Raw genomic sequence first — 23,874 nt, 5'->3', positions numbered from 1 at the left:
AATTATTCTTCATTTTCATCCTTTATTTTGATTTTTTTTCCGCTTTTATAATTTCGTTTAATTTTTATTTAATTGCTTTTCATTCTTCTAATTTGTTTTAATTTTTATTGGATTATTTTCCATTTTTTATCCTTTCTTTTCCTTTCCTTTCCCTCCATTTCCCTCCTTTTATTCCCAATTTTATCCCATTCCAACTTTATTCAAACGAGCCTGGAAAGACCCAAACGGGAAAAAATTCCCGGGAAAAAATTCCAGGAAAAATCCCAAATCCTGCTCCGAACCCTCGGATCCCGAAGGATTTCCTGGGAAACGTCATCCCGGAATTATTAATTAAAAAATTAAACCATAAAAGTAAAAAATAATGGAATAAAAAAATAAAATAAAGGATAAAAACCGAAAATAATTAAAGAAAAATTCAACGATAAAAGCCAAAAATGATGGAATAAAAATTAAAATAAAGGACGAAAATGAGAAAAAACCGAATTCGAAACTCAAGTACCAAAAGCAGAACTTTCAAAGAATAAAACGGAAATAAAATCAATTAAGAAAAAGCCAATTAAAGGAATTAAAACTCATTAAAATCCACTCCAATTAGCGACGGCGTCAACGCCCCTCGCCGCCATCTTGAGGCGCGGCAGTGCCGTAAAACAAGATGGCGGCACCCATGGGATCCGCTCCCGGCGCCGTTTCTCGGCGCATTTCAAAGCGAACCGGGACCAACCGGGGCGCGACGGATTCGCCTCCTCCCGTTCCACCCCCGGCACCGATTTGAGCCCCCGGGAACCGGGCGGGAGGCGGAGAAAGGAGCAGAGACGCTGCTCAGGGAGCCGCCATGTTATACGGCAGGAGGAAGATGGCGGAACTTCCGCTTCCGGTGTGGCAGCGGCGCGGGAACGGAGGGCGAACCCAAGAGTGCCATGAGGAAAGGGGGGGGTTTAGGGGCTGGGCGACGGCTCCGGGAGCTCTGAGGGGGCTCGAGGGTCTTTTCCCCCCCCATTTTTGGGCGATCCCATCCAACCTTCCCGCGGCTTCAGCGCCCGCGGCCGCCATCTCGAGGCGTTCAACAAGATGGCGGCACCCTTTTACCCTCCTCCCGGTGGTGTTTTTGAGGCACCATTTCAGGCCAGTCGTGACCTAACCGGGCACGGCGGGTTCGTTTTTTATTCGGTTTAAGCGTCTCGCCCGGTTTGAGCCCCGGAAAACCGGGCGAAAGGCGGAAAAGCGGCGTTAAAAATCACCCAGGAGGCCGCCATGTTGTACGGCAGGAGGAGGCTGAGGGGCACTTCCGCTTCCGGTGGGAGGAGCGGCCCGGCAGCGGTGGCGGAGCGGGGGGTAAACACAGGCCCGGGGGGGGGGATTTGGGGGAAAATTGGGAATTTTTGGGAATTTTGGGGAGATCCCGAGGATCTCTGGGATCAGGGGGAGGGGAGCTTCGAGGGATTTGTGGGATCGTGGCGTTGGGGAGGGGGCTTAGGGGGGGTCTGAGGGGTTTTTGGGGGGTTTGAGGGGGGCTTTGGGGGGGAATTCGGGGAGATTTGGAGGGAATTCTGAGGGGATTCTGAGGGGGTTTTGAGGGATTTTGGGGTCCTGGAGGGGAATTTGGGGGTGTGGGAGAGGATTTTTGGGATTTGGGGGTCGTGGAGTGGATTTTGGGGGGGTGTGGGGGAGGGATTTGGGGATATTTGTGGGATTTGGGGGGGGTTTGAGGGAATCCTGAGGGAATTTAAGGGGATTTTGGGGTCGTTGAGGGGAATTTGGGGGTGTGGGAGAGGATTTTTGGGATTTGGGGGGATTTGGGGGGGATTCTGAGGGAATTCTGAGGGGGGTTGGAGGGATTTTGGGATCCTGGAGGGGAATTTGGGGGTGTGGGAGAGGATTTTTGGGATTTGAGGGGATTTGGGGGGGATTTGAGGGGATTCTGAGGGAATTTTGAGGAATTTGGGGGTAGTTTGGGGGGATTTTGGGGTTCTTGAGGGGAATTTGGGGATCTGGGAGAGGATTTTTGGGGAATTTTTGGGATTTGGGGGGATTTTGGGGGTCATGGAGTGGATTTTGGGGGGATGTGGGGGAGGGATTTGGGGATATTTGTGGGATTTGAGGGGATTTTTGGGGAATTTTGGGAGAGTTTGGGGGGATTTTGGGGTCCTTGAGGGGAATTTGGGGGTGTGGGAGAGGATTTTTGGAATTTAGGGAGGATTTGAGGGGATTTTGGGGGGAGTTTTGAGGAATTTTGGGGGATTTGAGGGGATTTTGGGGTTCTTGAGGGGAATTTGGGGGTGTGGGAGGGGATTTTTGGGATTTGAGGGGATTTGGGGGGGATTTGAGGGGATTCTGAGGGAATTTTGAGGAATTTGGGGGTAGTTTGGGGGGATTTTGGGGTTCTTGAGGGGAATTTGGGGATCTCGGAGAGGATTTTTGGGGAATTTTTGGGATTTGGGGGGATTTTGGGGGTCATGGAGTGGATTTTGGGGGGATGTGGGGGAGGGATTTGGGGATATTTGTGGGATTTGAGGGGATTTTTGGGGAATTTTGGGAGAGTTTGGGGGGATTTGGGGGTCCTTGAGGGGAATTTGGGGGTGTGGGAGAGGATTTTTGGAATTTAGGGAGGATTTGAGGGGATTTTGGGGGGAGTTTTGAGGAATTTTGGGGGATTTGAGGGGATTTTGGGGTTCTTGAGGGGAATTTGGGGGTGTGGGAGGGGATTTTTGGGATTTGAGGGGATTTGGGGGGGATTTGAGGGGATTCTGAGGGAATTTTGAGGAATTTGGGGGTAGTTTGGGGGGATTTTGGGGTTCTTGAGGGGAATTTGGGGATCTCGGAGAGGATTTTTGGGGAATTTTTGGGATTTGGGGGGATTTTGGGGGTCATGGAGTGGATTTTGGGGGGATGTGGGGGAGGGATTTGGGGATATTCGTGGGATTTTGAGGATTTGGGGGGACTTTGGGGGAATTTTGGGAGAGTTTGGGGGGATTTGGGGGTCCTTGAGGGGAATTTGGGGGTGTGGGAGAGGATTTTTGGGATTTGGGGGGATTTTGGGGAGGATTTGGGGGGATTTGAGGGGATTTTGGGGGGGATTTGAAGAGATTTGTGGGAATTTTGGCAATTTTGGGTTGGATTTGAGGGATTTTGGGGGGATTTGAGGAGATTTGTGGGAATTTCGTCAATTTTGGTTTGGATTTGAGGGATTTTGGGGAGATTTGAAGAAATTTGTGGGAATTTTGGCAATTTTGGGTTGGATTTGAAGGATTTTGGGGGGATTTGAGGGGATTTCGCGTTGGGATTTGAGGGATTTTGGGTGGATTTGAGGGGATTTCGCGGGAATTTCGGCAATTTCGGGCGGGATTTGAGGCATTTTGGGTGGGATTGGGGTGAAATTCGAGGGAATTCCGGTGGATTTGCTCAGACTCCCCCGGAATTTTGGGACAAATTTCATGGAATTCAGCCAAATCTCCCCCCTCTGGACAACTTGGACTCTTCCAAAATTCCAGGAGAGGGGGGGGAAAAAATTCCCTAATTTTGGATTTTCCCCCCTTTTTTTTCTCCCCCAGCTCCTCCCCTCCCCTCCCCCCCAAAATCCCATTGGCCCAACCCAGCCTGGAGTGAAGGAGGAAAAATCCCAAACTCCCCGAAATTCCCGAAGAATTCCCCCAAAAATGAATTAAAGCCCCTCCCCTCCCCCCCCCCCCGACCTTGGATGGCCCCCTGGAATTTTGGGGGATCCCAAAATGGGGGATTCGGAGCAGGGGCGGATTTGGGGGGGAGGGGAAAACCCCGGGAATCCCCCGAAGGAAGAGGAGGAGGAGGAAGAGGAGGAAGAGGAGGAGGAGGAGGAGGAGGAGGAAGAGGAGGAGGAAGAGCTGGACCCCCGGATCCAGGTGGGAATTTGGGGTCAAATCCTGGGATTTTGGGGCTTTTGGGGTGCGAATTTGGGGATTTGCGGCGGAAATCTTGGGAATTTGGGGGGAAATCCCGGGATTTTGGGGGGTTTTGAGTCCAGTTTTTGGGGATTTGGGGTTGGGATTTTGGGATTTGGGGTCTTTTTCCCGGAGTTTCGGGGAATTTTGGGGAGTTCCGGAGTTTTTCCTGAATTTTGGGGATTTGGGGATTCTTTTTCCTGAATTTTGGGGTCTTTTTTCCCTGAATTTTGGGGATTTGGGGATTCTTTTTCCTGAGTTTTGGGGTTTTTTCCCCAAATTTTGGGGGTTTTGGGATCCTTTTCCCCAAATTTTGGGGTTTTTTCCCCAGATTTGGGGGGGTTTTGGAATCCCTTTTCCCTGAATTTTGGGGATTTTGGGTTTTTTTCCCGGGATTTTGGGATCTTTTTTCCCTGAATTTTGGGGATTTGGGACTGTTTTTCCCCAAATTTTGGGGGTTTTGGGATCCTTTTCCCAAATTTTGGGGTTTTTTCCTGAATTTTGGGTTTTTTTCCCCCCATTTTTAGCGATTTTGGGGTCCTTTTCCCAAAATTTGGGGGTTTTTTCTGTGAATTTTGAGGATTTGGGGATCGTTTTCCTGAATTTTGGGGATTTTGGGATCTTTTTCCTGAGTTTTGGGGCTTTCTCCCAAATTTTAGGGATTTTGGGATCCCTTTTCCCGAATTTTGGGGATTTTGGGTATTCTTTTCCCCAAATTTTGGGTTCTTTTCCCCAAATTTTGGGGATTTTGGGGTGTTTTTTCCCTGAATTTTGAGGATTTTGGGATCTTTTTCCTGAATTTTGGGGATTTTGGGATCCTTTTTCCCGAATTTTAGGGTTTTTTCCCCAAATTTTGAGGATTTGGGGATCTTTTTCCCCAAATTTTGGGGATTTTGGGATCCCTTTTCCGCAAATTTGGGTTTTTTTCCCCAAATTTTGGGGTTTTTGGGATCCTTTATCCCGAATTATGGGGTTTTTTTCCCCAAATTTTGGGGATTTTGGGATCCTTTTCCCCGAATTTTGAGGATTTCTCTCGAATTTTGAGGATTTTGGGATCCTTTTCCCCAAATTTTGGGCGTTTTTTCCCCAAATTTTGGGTTTTTGGGATCCTTTATCCCGAATTTTGGGGATTTTGGAATCCTTTTCCCCGAATTTTGGGGATTTTGGAATCCTTTTCCCCAAATTTTGGGGATTTTGGGATCCCTTTTCCCCAAATTTTGGGCGTTTTTCCCCCAAATTTTGGGGTTTTGGGATCCTTTTCCCCAAATTTTGGGCTTTTTTTCCCCAAATTTTGGGGTTTTTGGGATCCTTTATCCCGAATTTTGGGGTTTTTTCCCCAAATTTTGGGGATTTTGGGATCCTTTTCCCCAAATTTTGGGGTTTTTTGGGAATTCTTTGGGCTGCAGGAGGAGCTGGAGCACCTGAACGAGGCCAACGCTGAAATCAACCGGGGGGAGCTGGAGCTGGACGTGAGTGGAACTGGGAGCACTGGGAGGGACTGGGAGGGGACTGGGAAGGAACTGGGAGCACTGGGAAGGAACTGGGAGCACTGGGAGGGACTGGGAGGGACTGGGAGGGAACTGGGAGCACTGGGAAGGAACTGGGAGCACTGGGAGGGACTGGGAGGGAACTGGGAGCACTGGGAGTGAACTGGGAGGGACTGGGAGGGAACTGGGAGGGACTGGGAGTGAACTGGGAGGGAACTGGGAGTGAGCTGGGAGCACTGAGAGGGGATTGGGAGGGACTGGGAGGGAACTGGGAGCACTGGGAGGGGACTGGGAGCACTGGGAAGGAACTGGGAGCACTGGGAAGGAACTGGGAGCACTGGGAGGGGACTGGGAGGGAACTGGGAATGAACCGGGAGCACTGGGAGGAAGCTGGGAGGGACTGGGAGCACTGGGAGTGAACTGGGAGGGAACTGGGAATGAACCGGGAGCACTGTGAGGGAACTGGGAAGGAACTGGGAGCACTGGGAGGGATCTGGGAGGGAACTGGGAGGGGGCTGGGAGCACTGGGAGGGGATTGGGAGGGACTGGGAGGGAACTGGGAGGGAACTGGGAATGAACCGGGAGCACTGGGAGGGAACTGGGAGGGAACTGGGAGCACTGGGAGGGAACTGGGAAGGAACTGGGAGCACTGGGAGTGAACTGGGAGCGAAACTGGTTTTCCAAGTCCAAACCAGTCCAAACCAGTCCCAAACTGGTTTCCCCCCTTCCCAAACTGGTTTTCCCAGTCCAAACCAGTCCAAACCAGTGCCAAACTGGTTTCCCAATCCCAAACTGGTTTCCCATTCCCAAACTGGTTTTCCCAGTCGAAACCAGTCCCAAACTGGTTTTCTGCATTCCCAAACCAGTTTTCCCAGTCCAAACCAGTCCCAAACCAGTCCCAAACTGGTTTTCCATTCCCAAACTGGTTTTCCCAGTCCAAACCACTCCCAAACCAGTCCAAACCAGTCCCAAACTGGTTTCCCATTCCCAAACTGGTTTTCCCAGTCCAAACCAGTCCCAAACCAGTCCCAAACTGGTTTTCCTCATTCCCAAACTGGTTTCCCACTCCTTAAGTGGTTTTCCCGGACCAAACCAGTCCAAACCAGTCCCAAACTGGTTTCCCATTCCTTAACTGGTTTTCCCAGTCCAAACCACTCCCAAACTGGTTTCCCATTCCCAAACTGGTTTTCCCACTCCACACCAGTCCCAGACTGGTTTTCCTCATTCCCAAACTGGTTTCCCACTCCTTAAGTGGTTTTCCCGGACCAAACCAGTCCCAAACCAGTCCAAACCAGTCCCAAACTGGTTTCCCATTCCTTAACTGGTTTTCCCAGTCCAAACCACTCCCAAACTGGTTTCCCATTCCCAAACTGGTTTTCCCAGTCCACACCAGTCCCAGACTGGTTTTCCTCATTCCCAAACTGGTTTCCCTCTCCTTAAGTGGTTTTCCCGGACCAAACCAGTCCAAACCAGTCCCAAACTGGTTTCCCATTCCTTAACTGGTTTTCCCAGTCCAAACCACTCCCAAACTGGTTTCCCATTCCCAAACTGGTTTTCCCACTCCACACCAGTCCCAGACTGGTTTTCCTCATTCCCAAACTGGTTTCCCACTCCTTAAGTGGTTTTCCCGGACCAAACCAGTCCAAACCAGTCCCAAACTGGTTTCCCACCCCTCCCAGGCCGCCCGTTCCCGCTATCGCCGCATCCTCTCGGATTCCGCCCGGAAATTGAATTCCCAGGGATCCCAACTCGGGAATTGCATCGAGAGAGCCCGGCCCTACTACGAGGCCCGGAGGAGAGCCAAGGAGGTGCCGGGATTTGGGGCAAAATCCGGGAAAAACGGGAAAAAATGGGGAAAAGAGGAGAAAAAATGGGAAAAATCCCAGGAAAAAACGGGGAAAAATGGGAAAAAAAAGGGGGAAAATCCCAGGAAAACTGGGAATTCCCATCCCAAATTCCATCTTCTATGAGGCCGTTAGAGGAGAGCCAAGGAGGTGCCAGGATTTGGGGGAAAATCTGGGAAAAACGGGAAAAAATGGGGAAAAAATGGGGGAAAATGGGAAAAAACGGGGAAAAACAGGGAAAAAATGGGTAAAAAACTGAAAAAAGTCCCAAAAACCCCAGGAAAACTGGGAATTCCCATCCCAAATTCCATCTTCTATGAGGCCGTTGGAGGAGAGCCAAGGAGGTGCCGGGATTTGGGGCAAAATCTGGGAAAAACGGGAAAAATGGGGGAAAAATGGGGAAAAAATGGGAAATAAATGGTAAAAAACTGAAAAAAAGCCCCAAAAATTCCCAGGAAAAATGGGAATTCCCATCCCAAATTCCATCTTCTATGAGGCCGTTAGAGGAGAGCCAAGGAGGTGCCGGGATTTGGGGTAAAATCCGGGAAAAACGGGAAAAAATGGGGAAAAGAGGAGAAAAAATGGGAAAAATCCCAGGAAAAATGGGGAAAAATGGGAAAAAAAAGGGGGGAAATCGCAGGAAAACTGGGAATTCCCATCCCAAATTCCATCTCCTATGAGGCCGTTGGAGGAGAGCCAAGGAGGTGCCGGGATTTGGGGGAAAATCTGGGAAAAACGGGAAAAAATGGGGGAAAAACGGGGGAAAATGGGAAAAATCCCAGGAAAAATGGGAAAAAAAAGGGGGAAAATCCCAGGAAAACTGGGAATTCCCATCCCAAATTCCATCTCCTACGAGGCCGTTGGAGGAGAGCCAAGGAGGTGCCGGGATTTGGGGCAAAATCTGGGAAAAACGGGAAAAAATGGGGAAAAGAGGAGAAAAAATGGGAAAAATCCCAGGAAAAATGGGGAAAAATGGGAAAAAAAAGGGGGAAAATCCCAGAAAAACTGGGAAAAAAAAGGGGGAAAATCCCAGGAAAACTGGGAATTCCCATCCCAAATTCCATCTTCTATGAGGCCGTTAGAGGAGAGCCAAGGAGGTGCCGGGATTTGGGGCAATATCTGGGAAAAACGGGAAAAAATGGGGGAAAATGGGGGAAAATGGGAAAAAACGGGGAAAAAATGGGAAAAAAATGGGTAAAAAACTGAAAAAGAGCCCCAAAAAACCCCAGGAAAACTGGGAATTCCCATCCCAAATTCCATCTCCTAGGAGGCCGTTGGAGGAGAGCCAAGGAGGTGCCGGGATTTGGGGCAAAATCCGGGAAAAACGGGAAAAAATGGGGGAAAAATGGGGGAAAATGGGAAAAATCCCAGGAAAAATGGGGAAAAATGGGAAAAAAAAGGGGGGAAACCCCAGGAAAACTGGGAAAAAAAAGGGGGAAAATCCCAGGAAAACTGGGAATTCCCATCCCAAATTCCATCTTCTATGAGGCCGTTAGAGGAGAGCCAAGGAGGTGCCGGGATTTGGGGCAAAATCCGGGAAAAACGGGAAAAAATGGGGGAAAATGGGGGAAAATGGGAAAAAACGGGGAAAAAATGGGAAAAAAATGGGTAAAAAACTGAAAAAAGTCCCAAAAAACCCAGGAAAACTGGGAATTCCCATCCCAAATTCCATCTTCTATGAGGCCGTTAGAGGAGAGCCAAGGAGGTGCCAGGATTTGGGGCAAAATCTGGGAAAAATGGGAAAAATGGGGGGAAAATGGGGAAAAATGGGAAATAAACAGGAAAAATGGGGAAAAAAAGGGGCAAAACCCCAGGAAAACTGGGAATTCCCATCCCAAATTCCATCTCCTACGAGGCCGTTGGAGGAGAGCCAAGGAGGTGCCAGGATTTGGGGTAAAATCCGGGAAAAACGGGGAAAAATGGGGAAAAAACGGGGGAAAATGGGGTAAAATGGGAAAAAAAAGGGGGAAAATCCCAGGAGAACTGGGAATTCCCATCCCAAATTCCATCTTCTATGAGGCCGTTAGAGGAGAGCCAAGGAGGTGCCGGGATTTGGGGCAATATCTGGGAAAAACGGGAAAAAATGGGGGAAAAATGGGGGAAAATGGGAAATAAACAGGAAAAATGGGGAAAAAAAGGGGCAAAACCCCAGGAAAACTGGGAATTCCCATCCCAAATTCCATCTCCTACGAGGCCGTTGGAGGAGAGCCAAGGAGGTGCCAGGATTTGGGGCAAAATCTGGGAAAAACGGGAAAAAATGGGGGAAAATGGGAAAAAACGGGGAAAAAATGGGAAAAAAACTGAAAAAAGTCCCCAAAACCCCAGGAAAACTGGGAATTCCCATCCCAAATTCCATCTTCTATGAGGCCGTTAGAGGAGAGCCAAGGAGGTGCCGGGATTTGGGGCAAAATCTGGGAAAAACGGGAAAAATGGGGTAAAAATGGGCAAAAAATGGGGAAAACTGGGGTAAAATGGGAAAAAAAGGGAAATAATCCCAGGAAAACTGGGAATTCCCATCCCAAATTCCATCTCCTAGGAGGCCGTTGGAGGAGAGCCAAGGAGGTGCCGGGATTTGGGGCAAAATCCGGGAAAAACGGGAAAAAATGGGGGAAAATGGGAAAAAAACGGGGAAAAGATGGGAAAAAAATGGGTAAAAAACTGAAAAAAGTCCCAAAAACCCCAGGAAAACTGGGAATTCCCATCCCAAATTCCATCTCCTACGAGGCCGTTAGAGGAGAGCCAAGGAGGTGCCGGGATTTGGGGGAAAATCTGGGAAAAACGGGAAAAAATGGGGGAAAATGGGAAAAAACGGGGAAAAAATGGGAAAAAAATGGGTAAAAAACTGAAAAAAGTCCCAAAAACCCCAGGAAAACTGGGAATTCCCATCCCAAATTCCATCTTCTATGAGGCCGTTAGAGGAGAGCCAAGGAGGTGCCGGGATTTGGGGGAAAATCTGGGAAAAACGGGAAAAAATGGGGGAAAAACGGGGAAAAAATGGGAAAAAATGGGTAAAAAACTGAAAAAAGTCCCAAAAACCCCAGGAAAACTGGGAATTCCCATCCCAAATTCCATCTTCTATGAGGCCGTTAGAGGAGAGCCAAGGAGGTGCCGGGATTTGGGGCAAAATCTGGGAAAAATGGGGAAAATGGGGGGAAAATGGGGAAAAATGGGGAAAAATGGGAAATAAACAGGAAAAATGGGGAAAAAAAGGGGCAAAACCCCAGGAAAACTGGGAATTCCCATCCCAAATTCCATCTCCTACGAGGCCGTTGGAGGAGAGCCAAGGAGGTGCCAGGATTTGGGGTAAAATCCGGGAAAAACGGGAAAAAATGGGGAAAAAACGGGGAAAAATGGGGTAAAATGGGAAAAAAAAGGGGGAAAATCCCAGGAAAACTGGGAATTCCCATCCCAAATTCCATCTCCTATGAGGCCGTTGGAGGAGAGCCAAGGAGGTGCCGGGATTTGGGGGAAAATCCGGGAAAAACGGGAAAAATCTGGGGAAAAAGGAGAAAAAATGGGGGGAAAACAGGGAAAAAATGGGTAAAAAACTGAAAAAAGCCCCAAGAAACCCCAGGAAAACTGGGAATTCCCATCCCAAACCCCATCTGAGCATCCCAAACCTTCTTCCATTGGTCCCAAACCTTCTCCCATTGATCCCAAACCCATCCTACCCATCCCAATCCTTCTCCCATCCATCCCAAACCTCATCCCAACCATCCCAAATCCATCCCATCCATCCCAAATCTTCTCCCATTGATCCCAAACCTTCCCCCATTGATCCCAAACCCCATCCCACCATCCTAAAACTTCTCCCATTGATCCCAAACCCATCCCACCCATCCCAATTCCCATCCCAACCATCCCAAACCCCATCCCACCTTCTCCAAACCCCATCCCAAACCTCATCCCACCCATCCCAATCCTTCTCCCACCCATCCCAGTCCTTCTCCCACCCATCCCAATTCCCATCCCACCCATCCCAAACCATTTCCTGTTGATCCCAAACCGCATCCCACCATCCTAAACCTTCTCCCATTGATCCCAAACCCCATCCCACCCATCCCAAACCTTCTCCCAACCATCCCAAACCTTCTCCCACCCATCCCAAACCTTCCCCCATTGATCCCAAACCTTCTCCCATTGATCCCAATCCTTCTCCCATTGATCCCAAACCCCATCCCACCCATCCCAATTCCCATCCCACCCATCCCAAACCTTCCCCCATTGACCCCAAACCCCATCCACCCATCCCAATCCTCATCCCACCCATCCCAGTTCCCATCCCACCCATCCCACCCATCCCAAACTCCACGAAACCCACCCGGGAGCGGCTCCGGCCATCCCGGATTCCCGGAATTCCCGCTTTCCCCAGGCGCAGCAGGAGACGCAGCGGGCGGCGCTGCGCTACGAGCGGGCGGTGGGGATGCACAACGCGGCGCGGGAAATGGTCTTCGTGGCCGAGCAGGGCATGGCCAACGGCAAGAACCGCCTGGATCCCACCTGGCAGGAGATGCTCAACCACGCCACGCGCAAGGTGGGAGCCGGGAATGGGGCTGGGAATGGTTGGGAGAAGGTTTGGAGAAGGTGGGATGGGTTTGGGATCAATGAGAGAAGGTTTGGGATGGGTGGGATGGGTTTGGGATCAATGGGAGAAGGTTTGGGATGGGTGGGAGAAGGTTTGGAGAAGGTGGGATGGGGTTTGGGACCAATGGGAGAAGGTTTGGGATCAACAGGAGAAGGTTTGGGATCAATGGGAGAAGGATTGAGATGTTTGGGATGGGGTTTGGGATCAGTGGGATGGGGTTTGGGATCAATGGGATGGGGTTTGGGATCAATGGGGGAAGGTTTGGGATGGTTGGAAGAAGGTTTGGAGAAGGTGGGATGGGGTTTGGGATCAATGGGAGAAGCTTTGGGATCAGCAGGAGAAGGTTTGGGATCAATGGGAGAAGGTTTGGGATGTTTGGGATGGGGTTTGGGATCAATGGGATGGGGTTTGGGATGGGTGGGATGGGGTTTGGGATGGGTGGGATGCGATTTGGGATCAATGGGAGAAGGATTGGGATGGTTGGGATGGGGTTTGGAATGGCGGGAATGGGAAGAACCGCCTGGATCCCACCTGGCAGGAGATGCTCAACCACGCCACGCGCAAGGTGGGAGCCGGGAATGGGGCTGGGAATGGTTGGGAGAAGGTTTGGAGAAGGTGGGATGGGTTTGGGATCAATGGGAGAAGGACTGGGATCAATGGGAGAAGGTTTGGGATCAACGGGAGAAGGATTGGGATCAAGGGGAGAAAGTTTGGGATCAACAGGAGAAGGTTTGGGATGGGTGGGACAAGGTTTGGGATCAATGGGAGAAGGTTTGGGATGGGTGGGATGCGATTTGGGATCAACGGGAGAAGGTTTGGGATGCTGGGATGGGGTTTGGGATCAATGGGAGAAGGTTTGGGATGGTTGGGATGGGGTTTGGAATGGGTGGGAGAAGGTCCGGAGAAGGTGGGATGGGGTTTGGGACCAATGGGAGAAGGTTTGGGATCAACAGGAGAAGGTTTGGGATCAATGGGAGAAGGATTGAGATGTTTGGGATGGGGTTTGGGATCAATGGGATGGGGTTTGGGATCAATGGGATGGGGTTTGGGATCAATGGGAGAAGCTTTGGGATCAGCAGGAGAAGGTTTGGGATCAATGGGAGAAGGTTTGGGATGTTTGGGATGGGGTTTGGGATCAATGGGATGGGGTTTGGGATGGGTGGGATGGGGTTTGGGATGGGTGGGATGCGATTTGGGATCAATGGGAGAAGGATTGGGATGGTTGGGATGGGGTTGGGAATGGCGGGAATGGGAAGAACCGCCTGGATCCCACCTGGCAGGAGATGCTCAACCACGGCACGGGCAAGGTGGGAGCCAGGAATGGGGCTGGGAATGGTTGGGAGAAGGTTTGGGATGGGTGGGATGGGTTTGGGATCAATGGGAGAAGGTTTGGGATGGTTGGAAGAAGGTTTGGAGAAGGTGGGATGGGGTTTGGGACCAATGGGAGAAGCTTTGGGATCAGCAGGAGAAGGTTTGGGATCAATGGGAGAAGGTTTGGGATGTTTGGGATGGGGTTTGGGATCAATGGGATGGGGTTTGGGATGGGTGGGATGGGGTTTGGGATGGGTGGGATGCGATTTGGGATCAATGGGAGAAGGATTGGGATGGTTGGGATGGGGTTGGGAATGGCGGGAATGGGAAGAACCGCCTGGATCCCACCTGGCAGGAGATGCTCAACCACGGCACGGGCAAGGTGGGAGCCGGGAATGGGGCTGGGAATGGTTGGGAGAAGGTTTGGGATGGGTGGGATGGGTTTGGGATCAATGGGAGAAGGTTTGGGATGGTTGGAAGAAGGTTTGGAGAAGGTGGGATGGGGTTTGGGACCAATGGGAGAAGCTTTGGGATCAGCAGGAGAAGGTTTGGGATCAATGGGAGAAGGTTTGGGATCAATGGGATGGGGTTTGGGATGGGTGGGATGCGATTTGGGATCAATGGGAGAAGGATTGGGATGGTTGGGATGGGGTTTGGAATGGTGGGAATGGGAAGAACCGCCTGGATCCCACCTGGCAGGAGATGCTCAACCACGGCACGGGCAAGGTGGGAGCCGGGAATGGGGCTGGGAATGGCGGGAATGGGGCTGGGAATGGTTGGGAGAAGGTTTGGGATGGGTGGGAGAAGGTTTGGGATCAATGGGAGAAAGTTTGGGATCAACAGGAGAAAGTTTGGGATCAACGGGAGAAGGTTTGGGATCAACGGGAGAAGGTTTGGGATCAATGAGGGAAGCTTTGGGATTGGTGGGATGCAATTTGGGATCAATGGGAGAAGGTTTGGGATGCTGGGATGGGGTTTGGGATCAACGGGAGAAGGTTTGGGATGGGTGGGATGGGGTTTGGAGAAGGTGGGATGGGGTTGGGGATCAATGGGATGAGGACTGGGATCAATGGGAGAAGGTTTGGGATCAACGGGAGAAGGTTTGGGATCAATGAGGGAAGGTTTGGGATGTTTGGGATGGGGTTTGGGATCAATGGGATGAGGACTGGGATCAACGGGAGAAGGTTTGGGATCAACGGGAGAAGGTTTGGGATCAATGAGGAAAGGTTTGGGATGTTTGGGATGGGGTTTGGGATGGTTGGGAGAAGGTTTGGGATGGGTGGGATGGGGTTTGGGATCAATGGGAGAAAGTTTGGGATCAATGGGAGAAGCTTTGGGATCAACAGGAGAAGGTTTGGGATCAATAGAAGGTTTGGGATCAATGGGAGAAGGTTTGGGATGGGTGGGAGAAGGTTTGGGATCAATGGGAGAAAGTTTGGGATCAACAGGAGAAAGTTTGGGATCAACGAGACAAAGTTTGGGATCAATGGGAGAAAGTTTGGGATCAATGAGGGAAGATTTGGGATTGGTGGGATGCAATTTAGGATCAATGGGAGAAGGTTTGGGATGGGTGGGATGGGGTTTGGAGAAGGTGGGATGGGGTTTGGGATCAATGGGATGAGGACTGGGATCAACGGGAGAAGGTTTGGGATCAACGGGAGAAGGTTTGGGATCAATGAGGGAAGGTTTGGGATGGGTGGGATGGGGTTTGGGATCAATGGGAGAAGGTTTGGGATCAATGAGGGAAGGTTTGGGATCAATGAGGGAAGGTTTGGGATCAACGGGAGAAGGTTTGGGATGTTTGGGATGGGGTTTGGGCTCCATAGGAGAATTTCGTGGGAATTTGGCTGGAATTTGGCAGGGATTTTGCTGGAATTTTTTGGGAATTTTGTGGTGCTTTGGTGGGAGTTTGGCGGGAATTTCCCGGGACTTTCTGGGAATTTGCCGGGAATTCCTCCCGCCTCTGTTCCCACTGGGAACAGCGGGAATTTGGTGGCAATTTTGCAGGAATTCGGCGTGGATTTGGTGGGAATTTGGTGTGGATTTGGCGGGAGTTTGGCGGGAATTTCATGGGAATTTCACAGGAATTTGGCGGGAATTTCTCGGGGATTTCTGGGCAATTTGGCGGGAATTCCTCCCACCTCCCTTTCCCACTCAGAATTTGGCGGGAATTTGGCAGGAATTTGGTGGGGATTTGGCAGGAATTTGGTGGGAATTTCACTGGAATTTGGTGGGAATTTCTTGGGAATTTCTCAGGAATTTGGTGGGAATTTCTCAGGAATTTTTGGGGAATTTCACGGGAATTTCTGGGAAAGAATTTGGTGGGAATTCCTGGGGAATTTGGCAGGAATTCCTCCCGCCTCCTTTCCGTCTCGGAACGGCAGGAGTTTGGTGGGAATTTCACGAGAATTTCTTGGGAATTTGATGGGCATTTCTTGGGAATTTCTGGGAATTCGGTGGGAATTTGGCAGGAATTCCTGGGCAATTTGACGGGAACTCCTGAGCAATTTGGCGGGAATTCCTGGGCAATTTGGTGGGAATTCCTGGGGAATTTGGCGGGAATTTCTTGGGAATTTCTGAGGAATTTGGCACGAATTTCTTGGGAATTCCTGGGCAATTTGATGGGAATTCCTGGGGAATTTGGCGGGAATTTCTGAGGAATTTGACACTAATTTCTCGGGAATTTCTGGGCAATTTGACGGGAACTCCTGGGCAATTTGTCGGGAATTTGGCAGGAATTCCTGGGGAATTTGGCGGGAATTTGGCAGGAATTCCTGGGGAATTTGGCGGGAATTCTGGGGCAATTTGGTGGGAATTTGGCGGGAATTCCTGGGGAATTTGGCGGGAATTCCTGGGGAGTTTGGCGGGAATTTCTGGGAATTTGGCAGGAATTTCTGGGCAATTTGGCGGGAATTTCTGAGGAATTTGACACGAATTTCTCGGGAATTTCTGAGCAATTTCATGGGAATTTCTGAGCAATTTGGCGGGAATTTGACGGCAATTTCTGAGGAATTTGGCACGAATTTCTCGGGAATTTCTGGGCAATTTGGTGGGAATTCCTGGAGAATTTGACAGGAATTTGGCGGGAACTCCTGGGCAATTTGGCGGGAATTCTGGGGCAATTTGTTGGGAAATCCTGGGCAATTTGACGGGAACTCCTGGGGAATTTGGCGGGAATTTCTGAGGAATTTGGCACGAATTTCTCAGGAATTCCTGGGCAATTTGGCAGGAATTTCTGGGAATTTCTGGGAATTTGACCGGAATTCCTGGGGAATTTGACGGGAATTTCTGGGAATTTGTCGGGAATTCCTGGGCAATTTGGCGGGAATTCCTGGGCAATTTGACGGGAATTTGGCAGGAATTTCACGGGAATTTCTGGGCAATTTGCCGGGAATTCCCGGGGAATTTGGCGGGAATTTGGCGGGAATTCCTGGGGAATTTCTCGGGAATTCCTGGGGAATTTGGCAGGAATTCCTGCGCAATTTGTTGGGAACTCCTGGGCAATTTGACAGGAATTTGGCAGGAATTCCTGAGCAATTTGGCGGGAATTTCTGGGAATTTGACGGGAATTCCTGGGCAATTTGGTGGGAATTCCTGGGGAATTTGGCGGGAATTCTGGGGCAATTTGACGGGAACTCCTGGGCAATTTGGCGGGAATTTCTGAGGAATTTGGCACGAATTTCTCGGGAATTTCTGGGCAATTTGGCGGGAATTCCTGGGCAATTTGGCGGGAATTCCTGGGGAATTTCTTGGGAATTCCTGGGGAATTTGGCAGGAATTCCCGGGGCAATTTGATGGGAATTCCTGGGGCAATTTGTCGGGAATTTTTGAGCAATTTGGCAGGAATTTCTCGGGAATTTCTGGGCAATTTGGCGGGAATTCCTGGGCAATTTGGCGGGAATTTCTGGGAATTTCTGGGAATTTGACACGAATTTCTGGGCAATTTGGCGGGAATTTCTGAGGAATTTGGCACGAATTTCTCAGGAATTTCTGGGCAATTTCACGGGAACTCCTGGGCAATTTGGCGGGAATTTCTGAGGAATTTGGCGCGAATTTCTCGGGAATTTCTGGGAATTTCACGGGAATTTCTGAGCAATTTGGCGGGAATTTGGGAGGAATTTCACGGGAATTTCTGAGCAATTTGGTGGGAATTCCTGGGGAATTTGGCGGGAATTTGGCGGGAATTCCCGGGGGAATTTGTCGGGAATTCCCGGGGCGTTTGTGGGGCGCAGGTGAACGAGGCGGAGCAGGAGCGGCTGGGCAGCGAGCGGGAGCACCAGCGCGTGACGCGCCTGTGCCAGGAGGCCGAGGCCGAGGTGCAGCGGCTGCAGAAGGCCCTGAGGCGCGACATCGGCCGCAGCCGGCCCTACTTCGAGCTCAAGGCCCAGTTCAACCAGCGCCTCGAGGTACTGGCAGCACTGGGAGGGGAACTGGGAGCACTGGGAAAAGGATTAGAGGCACTGGGAGCACTGGGAGAAGGCTTAGAGACACTGGGAGGGGAACTGAGAGCACTGGGAGCACTGGGAGGGGAACTGGGAGCACTGGGAGCACTGGGAGGGGGCCCTACTTCGAGCTCAAGGCCCAGTTCAACCAGCGCCTCGAGGTACTGGCAGCACTGGGAGCACTGGGAGGGGAACTGGGAGCACTGGGAAAAGGATTAGAGGCACTGGCAGCACTGGGAGGGGAACTGGGAGCACTGGGAGGGGAACTGGGAGCACTGGGAAAAGGATTAGAGGCACTGGGAGCACTGGGAGGGGAACTGGGAGCACTGGGGGGGGAACTGGGAGCACTGGGAGCACTGGGAGGGGGCCCTACTTCGAGCTCAAGGCCCAGTTCAACCAGCGCCTCGAGGTACTGGCAGCACTGGGAGCACTGGGAGGGGAACTGGGAGCACTGGGAAAAGGATTAGAGGCACTGGGAGCACTGGGAGGGGAACTGGGAGCACTGGGGGGGGAACTGGGAGCACTGGGAGCACTGGGAGGGGGCCCTACTTCGAGCTCAAGGCCCAGTTCAACCAGCGCCTCGAGGTACTGGGAGCACTGGGAGCACTGGGGGGGGAACTGGGAGCACTGGGAGGGGAACTGGGAGCACTGGGAAAAGGATTAGAGGCACTGGGAGCACTGGGAGGGGAACTGGGAGCACTGGGAGGGGCACTGGGAGCACTGGGAGGGGGCCCTACTTCGAGCTCAAGGCCCAGTTCAACCAGCACCTCGAGGTACTGGCAGCACTGGGAGCACTGGGAGGGGAACTGGGAGCACTGGGAGGGGCACTGGGAGCACTGGGAAAAGGATTAGAGGCACTGGGAGCACTGGGATGGGAACTGGGAGCACTGGGAAAAGGATTAGAGGCACTGAGAGCACTGGGAGAAGGGTTAGAGACACTGGGAGTGGAACTGAGAGCACTGGGAGGGGAACTGGGAGCACTGGGAGGGGCACTGGGAGCACTGGGAAAAGGATTAGAGGCACTGGGAGCACTGGGAGGGGCACTGGGAGCACTGGGGGGGGAACTGGGAGCACTGGGAGGGGAACTGGGAGCACTGGGAGGGGCACTGGGAGCACTGGGAGCACTGGGAGGGGGCCCTACTTCGAGCTCAAGGCCCAGTTCAACCAGCGCCTCGAGGTACTGGGAGCACTGGGAGCACTGGGAGGGGCACTGGGAGCACTGGGAAAAGGATTAGAGGCACTGGGAGCACTGGGAGCACTGGGAGGGGGCCCTACTTCGAGCTCAAGGCCCAGTTCAACCAGCGCCTCGAGGTACTGGCAGCACTGGGAGCACTGGGAGGGGAACTGGGAGCACTGGGAGGGGAACTGGGAGCACTGGGAGGGGCACTGGGAGCACTGGGAAAAGGATTAGAGGCACTGGGAGCACTGGGAGCACTGGGAGGGGGCCCTACTTCGAGCTCAAGGCCCAGTTCAACCAGCGCCTCGAGGTACTGGGAGCACTGGGAGCACTGGGAGGGGCACTGGGAGCACTGGGAAAAGGATTAGAGGCACTGGGAGCACTGGGAGCACTGGGAGGGGGCCCTACTTCGAGCTCAAGGCCCAGTTCAACCAGCGCCTCGAGGTACTGGCAGCACTGGGAGCACTGGGAGGGGAACTGGGAGCACTGGGAGGGGAACTGGGAGCACTGGGAAAAGGATTAGAGGCACTGGGAGCACTGGGAGCACTGGGAGGGGGCCCTACTTCGAGCTCAAGGCCCAGTTCAACCAGCGCCTCGAGGTACTGGGAGCACTGGGAGCACTGGGAGGGGAACTGGGAGCACTGGGAAAAGGATTAGAGGCACTGGGAGCACTGGGAGCACTGGGAGGGGGCCCTACTTCGAGCTCAAGGCCCAGTTCAACCAGCGCCTCGAGGTACTGGCAGCACTGGGAGCACTGGGAGGGGAACTGGGAGCACTGGGAGGGGAACTGGGAGCACTGGGAAAAGGATTAGAGGCACTGGGAGCACTGGGAGAAGGGTTAGAGACACTGGGAGGGGAACTGAGAGCACTGGGAGGGGAACTGGGAGCACTGGGAGGGGCACTGGGAGCACTGGGAGCACTGGGAGGGGGCCCTACTTCGAGCTCAAGGCCCAGTTCAACCAGCGCCTCGAGGTACTGGCAGCACTGGGAGGGGAACTGGGAGCACTGGGAAAAGGATTAGAGGCACTGGGAGCACTGGGATGGGAACTGGGAGCACTGGGAAAAGGATTAGAGGCACTGGGAGCACTGGGAGAAGGCTTAGAGACACTGGGAGGGGAACTGAGAGCACTGGGAGTGGAACTGAGAGCACTGGGAGGGGAACTGGGAGCACTGGGAGGGGAACTGGGAGCACTGGGGGGGGCACTGGGAGCACTGGGAGCACTGGGAGGGGGCCCTACTTCGAGCTCAAGGCCCAGTTCAACCAGCGCCTCGAGGTACTGGCAGCACTGGGAGCACTGGGAGGGGAACTGGGAGCACTGGGAGGGGAACTGGGAGCACTGGGAGGGGAACTGGGAGCACTGGGAAAAGGATTAGAGGCACTGGGAGCACTGGGAGGGGAACTGGGAGCACTGGGAAAAGGATTAGAGGCACTGGGAGCACTGGGATGGGAACTGGGAGCACTGGGAAAAGGATTAGAGGCACTGAGAGCACTGGGAGGGGCACTGGGAGCACTGGGAGGGGAACTGGGAGCACTGGGAGGGAACTGGGAGCGCTGGGAAAAGGATTAGAGGCACTGGGAGCACTGGGAGAAGGGTTAGAGACACTGGGAGTGGAACTGAGAGCACTGGGAGTGGAACTGAGAGCACTGGGAGGGGAACTGGGAGCACTGGGAGGGGCACTGGGAGCACTGGGAGGGGAGCTGGGAGCACTGGGAGGGGCACTGGGAGCACTGGGAGGGGAACTGGGAGCACTGGGAGGGGCACTGGGAGCACTGGGAGGGGCACTGGGAGCACTGGGAGCACTGGGAGGGGGCCCTACTTCGAGCTCAAGGCCCAGTTCAACCAGCGCCTCGAGGTACTGGGAGCACTGGGAGCACTGGGAGGGGAACTGGGAGCACTGGGAGGGGAACTGGGAGCACTGGGAGCACTGGGAGGGGGCCCTACTTCGAGCTCAAGGCCCAGTTCAACCAGCGCCTCGAGGTACTGGCAGCACTGGGAGCACTGGGAGGGGAACTGGGAGCACTGGGAAAAGGATTAGAGGCACTGGGAGCACTGGGAGGGGCACTGGGAGCACTGGGAAAAGGATTAGAGGCACTGGGAGCACTGGGAGAAGGGTTAGAGACACTGGGAGTGGAACTGAGAGCACTGGGAGTGGAACTGAGAGCACTGGGAGGGGAACTGGGAGCACTGGGAGTGGAACTGAGAGCACTGGGAGGGGAACTGGGAGCACTGGGAGGGGAACTGGGAGCACTGGGGGGGGCACTGGGAGCACTGGGAGCACTGGGAGGGGGCCCTACTTCGAGCTCAAGGCCCAGTTCAACCAGCGCCTCGAGGTACTGGCAGCACTGGGAGCACTGGGAGGGGCACTGGGAGCACTGGGAGGGGAACTGGGAGCACTGGGAAAAGGATTAGAGGCACTGGGAGCACTGGGAGGGGAACTGGGAGCACTGGGAAAAGGATTAGAGGCACTGGGAGCACTGGGATGGGAACTGGGAGCACTGGGAAAAGGGTTAGAGGCACTGAGAGCACTGGGAGGGGCACTGGGAGCACTGGGAGGGGAACTGGGAGCACTGGGAGGGAACTGGGAGCGCTGGGAAAAGGATTAGAGGCACTGGGAGCACTGGGAGAAGGGTTAGAGACACTGGGAGTGGAACTGAGAGCACTGGGAGTGGAACTGAGAGCACTGGGAGGGGAACTGGGAGCACTGGGAGGGGCACTGGGAGCACTGGGAGGGGAGCTGGGAGCACTGGGAGGGGCACTGGGAGCACTGGGAGGGGCACTGGGAGCACTGGGAGCACTGGGAGGGGGCCCTACTTCGAGCTCAAGGCCCAGTTCAACCAGCGCCTCGAGGTACTGGGAGCACTGGGAGGGGAACTGGGAGAACTGGGAGGGGAACCCCAAATTTTCCAGGATTTTCACCCCAATTTTTCGGGATTTTCACCCCAATTTTTGGGGCTAAACCCCAAATTTTCGGGATTTTCACTCCAATTTTCCGGGATAAACCCCAAATTTTCCAGGATTTTCACCCCAAATTTCCATGATTTTCACCCCAATTTTCCGGGATTTTCACCCCAATTTTCCGGGATAAACCCCGAATTTTCCGGGATTTTCACCCCAAATTTTCCGGGATTTTCACCCCAATTTTCCGGGATTTTTACCCCAATTTTCTGGGATAAACCCCGAATTTTCCGGGATTTTCACCCCAATTTTCCGGGATTTTTACCCCAATTTTCGGGGATAAACCCCAAATTTTCCAGGATTTTTACTTCAATTTTCCGGCATTTTCACCCCAATTTTTGGGGCTAAACCCCGAATTTTCCGGGATTTTTACCCCAAATTTTCCGGGATTTTCACCCCAGTTTTCCAGGATTTTTACCCCAATTTTCGGGGATAAACCCCAAATTTTCCAGGATTTTTACTTCAATTTTCCGGCATTTTCACCCCAATTTTTGGGGCTAAACCCCAAACTTTCTGGGATTTTCACTCCAATTTTCTGGGATTTTCACCCCAATTTTCCGGGATTTTTACCCCAATTTTCCGGGAGAACCCCCAAATTTTCCGGGATTTTCACCCCAATTTTCTGGGATTTTCACCCCAATTTTCCAGGATTTTCACCCCAATTTTTGGGGCTAAACCCCAAATTTTCCGGGATTTTCACCCCAAATTTTCCGTGATTTTCACCCAAATTTTCCGTGATTTTCACCCAAATTTTCCGTGATTTTCACCCCAATTTTCCTTGATTTTCACCCCAATTTTCCAGGATTTTTACCCCAATTTTCCGGGATTTTCACCCCAATTTTCCAGGATTTTTACCCCAAATTTTCCGGGATTTTCACCCCAATTTTCCGGGATTTTCACCCCAATTTTCCAGGATTTTCACCCCAATTTTCCGGGATTTTCACCCCAATTTTCCGGCATTTTCACGGGAATTTTTTACGGATTTTCCTGCCATTTCCATGGATCCCGACAGAACCTTGGGAATTCCGCGCAATTCTCCCACCCCCCACCGCAACCTTTGGGAATTCCCCCCAATCCCTCTCCGTTCTTTCCCAACCCTCCCCCCTTTTTTTTTTGGGGCTGGATTTTTCCCTTTTCCCCCCACCCTTCCCTCCCTTTTTCCCGGGAATTTCGCCGGGAATTCCCAACGTTCCCCCCGTTCCCAGGAGCACAAATCCCGCGTGAATTCCCTGGAATCCGCCGTCTCCCGAGCCAAGCTCCGCTACGCCGTGGCCTTGCGCAACCTGGAGCAGATCAGCGAGGAGCTCCACGCCCGCCGCTTCCGCCGGATCCTGCGGAAAAAACGCCGGGAAAACCCTCTGGGGGCCGAGGGCGGCGCCGGAATTCCGGCGGAAAATTCCGGCCTCGGCGGCTCCGAGGGGATTTCGGCCTGCGGGGATTCGCTGTCGGGGCTGAGCCTGCGCAGCGTCGCCTCCGACCTGCAGAAGTTCGACTCCGTGGAACATTTGGCCGCCGTTCCCGGCATTTCGGGAATGCCGGATGCGCTGAGCCTGCACGGAGAGGGGGTGGGGGAGGGGAGGGAGGAGGAGCGGCGGCGGCGCCGGAGTTGGCGGCAGCGTCGGAGCGTCAGCCTCTGAAATTCCCGGAGGGGAGAGGGGAAAAGCCGGGAATTGGGGAGGAGGGTGGGGGGGGGTGGTGGGAAAGCACCTGGAATTGTTGGGAATGATCGGTGAGAATTCCGGGGGGGTGGGGGGGAAAAAAATCTGCTGGAATTCATGGGGAGTTCTTTAGAATTCCTGGGAAAAACCCGCTCAGAATTCCTGGGAAAAACCCGCTCAGAATTCCTGGGGAAATTCCTGGGGAAAGTTTCGCTGAATTCCTGGAAAAATCCCCCTCAGAATTCCTGGGAAAATCCGCCAGAATTCCTGGAAAAATCCCCTCAGAATTCCTGGAAAGATTTCCTCAGAATTCCTGGGAAAATCCCCTCAGAATTCCTGGAAAATTCCTGGGGAAAGTTTCCCAGAATTCCTGGAAAAATCCCGCCAGAATTCCTGGGAAAATCCCCTCAGAATTCCTGAGAAAAATCCATTGGAATTCCTGGGAAAATCCCCCTCAGAGTTCCTGGGAAATTCCTGGGGAAAGTTTCGCAGAATTCCT

General features: G+C 52.6%; 2 protein-coding genes across 2 annotated transcripts; both read left to right on the top strand.

The window, feature by feature from the left end:
- Positions 1 to 1,294: 1,294 nt before the first annotated feature.
- SH3BP5L (SH3 binding domain protein 5 like) lies at positions 1,295 to 23,369 on the top strand. The gene is made up of 7 exons (XM_068999140.1): positions 1,295 to 1,332; positions 3,549 to 3,875; positions 5,321 to 5,383; positions 7,081 to 7,209; positions 11,618 to 11,779; positions 17,374 to 17,547; positions 22,923 to 23,369. The coding sequence occupies exons 2-7, from the start codon at positions 3,726 to 3,728 to the stop codon at positions 23,352 to 23,354; spliced, it is 1,110 nt and encodes a 369-aa protein (XP_068855241.1). The 5' UTR covers positions 1,295 to 1,332; positions 3,549 to 3,725; the 3' UTR covers positions 23,355 to 23,369.
- Positions 12,372 to 14,652, top strand: LOC138101341 (golgin subfamily A member 6-like protein 25). Its single transcript, XM_068999138.1, is given in 4 exon segments — positions 12,372 to 12,395; positions 12,497 to 12,559; positions 13,841 to 14,032; positions 14,410 to 14,652. Coding segments are annotated over 4 exon segments (522 nt in total).
- Positions 23,370 to 23,874: the final 505 nt, after the last annotated feature.

Source organism: Aphelocoma coerulescens, unplaced genomic scaffold (assembly GCF_041296385.1).
Source record: "Aphelocoma coerulescens isolate FSJ_1873_10779 unplaced genomic scaffold, UR_Acoe_1.0 HiC_scaffold_244, whole genome shotgun sequence".
Lineage (NCBI taxonomy): Eukaryota > Metazoa > Chordata > Aves > Passeriformes > Corvidae > Aphelocoma > Aphelocoma coerulescens.
The sequence above is the reverse complement of the archived record's forward strand: the minus strand, read 5'-3'. Positions and strand labels throughout refer to the sequence as shown.

Coding starts and splice junctions, on each gene's coding strand:
- SH3BP5L (XM_068999140.1), top strand. CDS start 3,726: ATGGGGGATTCGGAGCAGGGGCGGATTTGGGGGGGAGGGGAAAACCCC. Junction 5,384..7,080: donor GGGGGGAGCTGGAGCTGGAC/GTGAGTGGAACT, acceptor CACCCCTCCCAG/GCCGCCCGTTCCCGCTATCG. Junction 11,780..17,373: donor TCAACCACGCCACGCGCAAG/GTGGGAGCCGGG, acceptor TGTGGGGCGCAG/GTGAACGAGGCGGAGCAGGA.